We start from the raw sequence: 7596 nt of genomic DNA, 5'->3' as shown, positions 1-7596 counted from the left end.
GAAGGGATTCCACTGGAGTATAATAAGCAATACTCGATTGAATGAAACCATAAATCCACCCCACTCTCTATAGTAAATACTAACATTCACCACAGGTTTGAAATCCTGTAGCATCAGTACATGTATATTTTAAAATATTACAAACATGCTTATGATGCATAGGAAGACGGAAAAATTTAGACTGTAATGCACACCATATGTACTCCCAGCTTTTCTAATTTACAACCAGTTAAGAATCACAATATCCAAAGAAAGTATTTTAAAATAGTATGTGACTCACTGATAAGTGATATTCTACTCAAATAAATAGGAAAATTTTCATTTTAATGTCACACTGAATTTCAGTACTTTTCAATCCAAAAGAAATAAACTGAGACATGGTCATGAGTTCAGGATTATATATATTACAATTTGCCTTGTTATAATACATTTGTGGCTTTATGATAAAAATAACTCAGGGACATATGGAATTCAAGCTAATTTGCGTAACTGTCACAAGAAAAGAAGCATTAAATGCATTTCTGAAATAAGTATTTTCATTTAATTTCAGAATCTCAAAACAGCATTAGACCTTGGCCTCGTTTAAAAAAAGTTTAGTTAAACACTAAGCTAGCTAAATAACCTTCTTGAAAGGTTCAAACACAATTGATATAGAAAATGCTTTCCCTCTAATCTCAATCTTACATAAATGGAAGAGGTGAGGGGGAAAAGGTAGACAATTTCTTTAGCAGCATATATGGCTAAATCCATCAACCACCTTAAACTAGAATGTCCATTATTGACCCCATTAAAAAGAACTGGGCAAATATCAAAAGTTACCCACTTCATAAACCAAAAGACAATAATTTTAGGGTTACGATAAGTAAAATATTTTTGAAAACTTCAAAAACTTTTAACATTAAACTAGAGGAATCATCTCTTAATTGTAAGAAAGATAGGTATAACAGAAAGTAAAAGACATTTAAACTTAACTGATTTTCAATCCTCTGTGAACAAAAGAAATGAAAAAAATAATGGTTGATTAGCTAAGCTTTGTGCTCTAACCAAACTAATTAATTACAGTGATTTTAAATGGCAACAGCCCACCTGACTGGGTAGCCTGACAGTTCTGAATACTTTTGCAATGATTTTTTTTAAAACGCAAAGACACTAAAATGATCCGGTCATGCAGTGTTCATCTTATGCATTCTGCATCTCTTTGCCAATCTTGTAGCTAAGGATCTTGTTCCAATCGATCTTAGTGCGTGTAACTGGCAACTGTCGACGTAAGGCTTTGAAAGTAGTGTCCGACATTGTCTGATAATTCTCACTGATGGCGGTCTATGAAAAATAGTAGTTAAAGTTTAAAAAATCATTGGAACAGAACAATTTATAAAACACAAGAGATGTTTTAGGAAAAATCTTTATTTAAGCAGCCTCTTTCACTGTTTTTAAAAAGTAGAAACAAAAGTAAAATAAAAACCCCAATGTGGTTTTAAATGCTATCTAAAAGCAGCTAAGAAAAAGCTTATTATTATTATTTTTTTAAGTAAGCTCTATACCCAACGTGGGGCTTGAACTCACAACTCTTGAGATCAAGAGTTGCTCTTGTGCTCTACTGATTTAGCCAGCCCGGTGCCCCTAAAAGAAGTCTCTGATCATTATGAATAATTAAATTTAATGAAATGAACTTGCAAATTAGATTTGATATTTGTGTGTCCTCATTGTGAATCTATTTTACTATTTCACTCAGAACAATTTTATAAATTACTGTTTGCAAGGACCAGAAATGTGGCCAATCCACAAACTAAATGCCTAAGTTCAAGAGTGTAGGTTAGAAGCTGATAAATAATGTAAAAAGTAGAGTATAAAATGAAATAAGATCTAAGCAAATTATACATAATCCAATTGCTTTGGGAAATACTGCATAAATTAAAAATTTCAATCAGAAATAAAATAAACATTTAAAATCTTGGCATATTGTGACCAATACTCAGAAATTACAGTTGGCTACAACAGTTTTGGCTACATTTTTGTAAGTTTGCCACTGAAATAAAAGAAACAAAAACCCCAAAACACTGTATTTTATTATAGTGAAACAATGAAAAAAAGTCAGGCTTATGACTGAAATTTTAATTTCAGTGCCATAATTTATCAGCAAATATAAATCATGTAATAGTTTTGAAAATCATACCTGGTATTCATTTTCTGCAGCTTCTACAATCTTTATAAATTCTTTTGCTGTCTGCACCTCATTCTGAATAAAAAACAAAACCAAAAGTAAATAGTAATTTAAAACTACACTATTTAAGTTTTCCAATTTTTTTGACTATAGTTGACACACAATGTTACAGTAGTTTCAGCTGTACAACATAGTGATTCAACAAGTTTATACATTATGCTGTGCTCACAAGTGTAGTTACCATCTGTCATCATACAACACTATTATAGCATTATCGATTATATTTCTTATTCTGTGCCTTTTATTCCCATGACTTTATTCCATAACTAGAAGCCCGTATTTCCCACTCCTCTTCACCATTTTGCCCATCCCTCACCTCAACTCCCTCCAGCAATCATCACTTTGTTCTCTGTATTTATATCTGCTTTTTGGTTATACATATTTTTTTTTTTAGATTCCACATGAGTGAAATCCTATGGTATTTGACTCTCTCAGTTTGACTTATTTCACTTAGTATAATACCCTGCAGGTCCATCCATGTTGTTGCAACTAGCACAATCTCATCCTTTTTAATGGATATGTAATATTCCATTATCTGTGTGTATATCTGTATATACAGAATTGTGTGTGTACACATACACACATCTCCCACATCTTCCTTACCCATTCATCTATTGATGGGTACTTAGGTTGCTTCCATATTTTTTAAGTAAGCTTGCAATAAAAATAAGGGGTGCTTGCACAATTAGTGTTTTCATTTTCTTTGGGTAAATATCCATTAGTGGAATTATTAAATCATATGGTATTTCTATTTTTAATTTTTTGAGGAACCTCCATACTGTTCTCCACAGTGGCTATACTAGTTTGCATTCCCACCAACAGTGCATGAAGGTTCCTTTTCCTTCATATGCTTGCCAATACTTATTGTTTCTTATCTTTTTGATTTTAGCCATTCTGATAGGCATAAGGTGATATCTAATTGTGGTTTTGATTTGCATTTCCTGATGATTAATGATGTTGAGCATCTCTTTATCTGTCTGTTGGCCATCTGTATGTCTTCTCTGGAAAATGTCTATTCAGGTCCTCTGCCCATTTTTTTCCCCTCTGCCCATTTTTAATCAAACTGTTTTTTTGGGTGTTGAGTTGTGTAAGTTCTTTACATATTTTGGATATTAACTAACCCCTTATCAGATACATCACTTGCAAGTATCTTGTCATTCGGTAGGTTCCCTTTCTGTTTTGTTGATGGTTTCCTCCACTGTGCAAAAGCTTTTTACTTGATGTAGCCCCAGTAGTTAATTTTTGCTTTTATTTCCCATGTCTTAGGATACGTACTTTGAAAAATGATCCTAATAGCAAGATCAAAAAAAAACAAACAAAACCACTGCCTGTGTTCTCTTCTAGGATTTTTATGGTTTCAGGTTTCACATTTAGCTCTTTAATCCATTTTGAGTTTATTTTTGTGTGCACCAGTATTATTTTTAAATAAGAGTGTCAATGTATGTATGGTTAATGGTTTACTATAATTTAATAAATAACACAGATGAAAATTATGACAAAGGGAAAATACTATACAATCAGTTATCCTAAGTCCAAGGGGAACTAGGCAAAAATATTTTAAAAGTCTACAGAATGAGCCTGGTTTCACTGCTTAAGGAAAGTGAAGTCTTAACACATTGATGGCGCCTTGGTGGCTCAGTTGGTTAAGCATCTGACTTCAGCCCTGGTCATTAACTAGTGGTTTGTGTGTTTGAGCCCCAGGTTGGGCTCTGTGCTGACAGCTCAGAGCCTGGAGCCTGCTTCGGATTCTGTGTCTCCCTCTCTCTCTGCCCCTGCCCCACTCATGCTCTTTCTCTCTCTCTCAAAAATAAAAATAAACATTAAAAAAATATATTGATAAAAACTTCAGTTATAACATTTAACATGAATCTGACAATCTTACAGGTAAGTAGTCACAGATTTCTAATTAATGACTATCTAAATATTATTAAGTAGGTACTGAACAATATTTACCACCATAAAAATACATTTTAAAAATATTAGGAAAAGCCTAAAGCTAAAGGTGAGGGGCACATGGGTGACTCTGTCGGTTGGGTGTCTGACTTCAGCTCAGGTCATGATCTTGGGTTCATGGGTTCAGATCTCGTATTGGGCTTCATGTTAGCAGCATAGGGCCTGCTTGGGATTCTCTCCCTCACCCTCTCTCCCTGCCCCTCTCCAACTCCCTCTCAAAATAAATAAACTTTTAAAAATAAAGTTTAATGTGAATTTACTGTAGTGTTTAAATATTCTGGAATATATGGGTTTCTTTACTTTTTCCTAACAGTAAAAAAGTTAATAGAAATCTAGATTTTTTCATATATCAGTAGTAATGTAAAATTCTCTAATATCTTATTTTATGTATCATACATATTTGCATATGTATATTTATATTTCCATAACATGTGCATTTTTTGTCCAAAAATAGTGGAAGGAAGGAAGGGAGGAAGAAAGAAAGAATGAAAGAAAGAAAGAAAATAAATCCTGTGTAAGGTAAAGTGAAAAATGCATTTCTAAATAGCATCACAAAAGGCATGTAAGTCAAGTTTAATTACTATGGCTGTCTCTCACAACTCCAGTCTATAATTTTGTAGACAGCTGTCTAGTAGGAAGAGTCTTTGCTCAGTGTCAAACTCCCTAAAGAAGAGAGTACCAAGTACCCTGTTATGCAAATAATGTTACATGTATGCATATGATATAGAACAATACCAAATACAGTGTCTCATGGAAAACTAGACATTAGTTTCTTTTACTGGCAAATTTTACAAGTAGAGTACCATTTAGCAAAAAGGCAGAAATCATCTAAGTGTTAATGAAACATTTAAAAAAATTTTTTTTTTCAACGTTTATTTATTTTTGGGACAGAGAGAGACACAGCATGAACGGGGGAGGGGCAGAGAGAGAGGGAGACACAGAATCGGAAACAGGCTCCAGGCTCTGAGCCATCAGCCCAGAGCCCGACGCGGGGCTCGAACTCACGGACCGTGAGATCGTGACCTGGCTGAAGTCGGACGCTTAACCGACTGCGCCACCCAGGCGCCCCAATGAAACATTTTTTTAAATACCAGCTCTCTTCCCTTCTCAGGTAGCATCTGGCCTTACACATTGACACATTTCTTAATGTTAAATCAAACACTTTCTTATATTAAAAATTAACTCTTTATATTTTAGGTTAGCTAATTTTGTATATTAGTAGTTGATGTTTATAATATATTGGTACTTTAAGGTGTACCTAAAGTATTTATGGGAAAATGTAAAATTTGACTATTAATGTTATATTATTAATATCAGTGGGACAAAAAAATTCCATATACATAGCTGCATATGTAATGGAAAGAGAAAAAAATTCCATATACATAGCTGCATATGTAATGGAAAGAGAAAACTCTGTGGGGAAATAAAAGCAAGTTCAAAGTTTCTTGAATTTGAAAGCTGAACTTCAGAAAAACTTCATTAAATCATAATCCAGATAGAGGAGAAAAAAATAGTTTAAAAGTTAAGTACACAATCAAAGACCTAAATTTAAGAGGTAAAACTACAATTTTCTCAGAAAAAAATACTGGGATAAATCTTCATGACCTTGGGTTAGGCAAAGGTTTCTATTAATATACCAAAAATACAAGTAACAAGAACAAAAAAATAAATTAGACTACATCCAAACTAAAATCTTTTGTTCTGCAAATGATACGATCAAGACACATGGAACAGGAGAAAATATTGGCAAATCCTGTATCTGATACAGGACTCCTACCCAGAATATATAAGCAACAATCACAACTCAACAATAAAAACACAAATAACCAATTAAGAAATAGACAAAGGATCTAAACAGACATTTTCCCAAAGAAGACACATAAATAACCAATAATACATGAAAAGATGCTCAGTATCATTTTCCATCAGGAAAATGTAAATAAAAATCACAATAAGATTCATCATTCATTCATCATCTGAATTCAAGATTCATTCATATCAACTAGGATTGTTATAATCAAAATGACAGCCATAACTTTTGGTGAAGATGTTGAGAAATTGGAGCCCTCATAGGCAACTGATAGAAATGTAAAATGGTGAAGCCACTTTGGAAAAAGTCTGGCAAAAGTTCTTCAAATGGTAAACATAGAACGACCGTACGACCCAGCAATTCCACTACCGCCAAAGAAAAATTAAAACAAATTAAAACAAAAAAGAGTACACAAGGTTCACAGCAGCAAAAACTAAAAAACAACACAAATGTCCATCCAACTGATAAATGCAATGTGGTATATGGAATATTATTTGGGAATAAAAAAAGTATTTAGTACTGATATATGTTCCAACATGGATACACATTAAAAACACTAGGTTAAACGAAAAAAGTCACAAAAGACCACATATTGTAGGATCCCATTTACGTGAAATGTCCAGAATAAGCAAGTCCATAGAGTTAAAAAATAAATTCACAGTTGCCTATGGGCTAAGAGGGGTTTGGAGAAAGGGCTGGTGGGGGGATGGGGAGTGACTGCTAAAGGGTACTGGGTTTTTGGAAGACAAAGAAGTTCTAAATTAGATTCTGGTGATTATTGTACAATCTTGCTTATATACTAAAAAACATGGAATTTTATACTTTAAATGAGTAAATTGAATGGTATGTGAATTATATCTCAGTAAGGCTGCCAAAAAAGTCAGGTACAGATTTCTAGTTACTTACCATCTTTAATCTACCTAAAAACACTTCAATCAGAAGCAGAAATATTACTTAAAACATTAATTCCAAAACTGTTCTGGTTTTATAGAAGCATTAGGTTGTTGAAATTTTATTTTGGAATTAATTACTTACAGACACTGTTAGGGAATCTTGTATATCTTTATGACTCACTAACTGAACATTACCATCTTCATAATAATGAACCTATTAGAAAAAGAAATTATAGAGACCACATTACAGGAATCATCAAGATCTTCATAGCTTCAACAATCACATCAGTGCAAATGACTATCAATTTCCACTCTAAACCTAGACTTTTCTGCTGAGCTCCTGACCTTTCAAACCCCAGTGAAACTTTCTGCTCTCAGTCTAGTGAGGAAACAAATTTGCAGTTCATGCGTTTACTCAGGCAAGCCCTCCACCAACCTGACTACTGGACGTTTTTACTTCATAGATATTCTACTGATATCTAAACTCAAGATATCCAAAATTGAGCTCACAATATTCCCTCCCAAATGTTGCTCCTCTTTTGTGCGTTTCCACCAACCATTTAATTCCTCGAATTCAGACACGAATTTATTCAATAAACATTAATTGAGTGATTACTATATATGTCTGCTACTACAGAAAGTTCTAGGGACGCACAGCTTTTAAAAAAAGAGAGTCCCTGGCCTTATATTCCAACACAACACAGTAAGAGTTATGTACA

At 33.4% G+C, this 7596-nt stretch overlaps 1 protein-coding gene across 1 annotated transcript in view; it reads right to left on the bottom strand.

The window, feature by feature from the left end:
- Positions 1 to 303: 303 nt before the first annotated feature.
- Positions 304 to 7596, bottom strand: part of CAPZA2 (capping actin protein of muscle Z-line subunit alpha 2) — a 55176-nt gene continuing 47883 nt past the window's right edge. The window contains exons 8-10 of the mRNA XM_047095324.1: positions 7020 to 7091; positions 2174 to 2236; positions 304 to 1320 (exon numbers count right to left, since the gene is read on the bottom strand). Of these exons, the coding sequence (XP_046951280.1) occupies positions 1180 to 1320; positions 2174 to 2236; positions 7020 to 7091 (276 nt within the window). The 3' untranslated portion in view covers positions 304 to 1179. The remainder of the gene's footprint in view (positions 1321 to 2173; positions 2237 to 7019; positions 7092 to 7596) is intronic.

Source organism: Lynx rufus, unplaced genomic scaffold (assembly GCF_022079265.1).
Source record: "Lynx rufus isolate CCGP_SWC_20201006 ecotype Redwood Valley unplaced genomic scaffold, mLynRuf1.p SCAF_4, whole genome shotgun sequence".
Lineage (NCBI taxonomy): Eukaryota > Metazoa > Chordata > Mammalia > Carnivora > Felidae > Lynx > Lynx rufus.
Note: the sequence above shows the minus strand (reverse complement) of the source record. Positions and strands in the feature narration are given on the sequence as shown.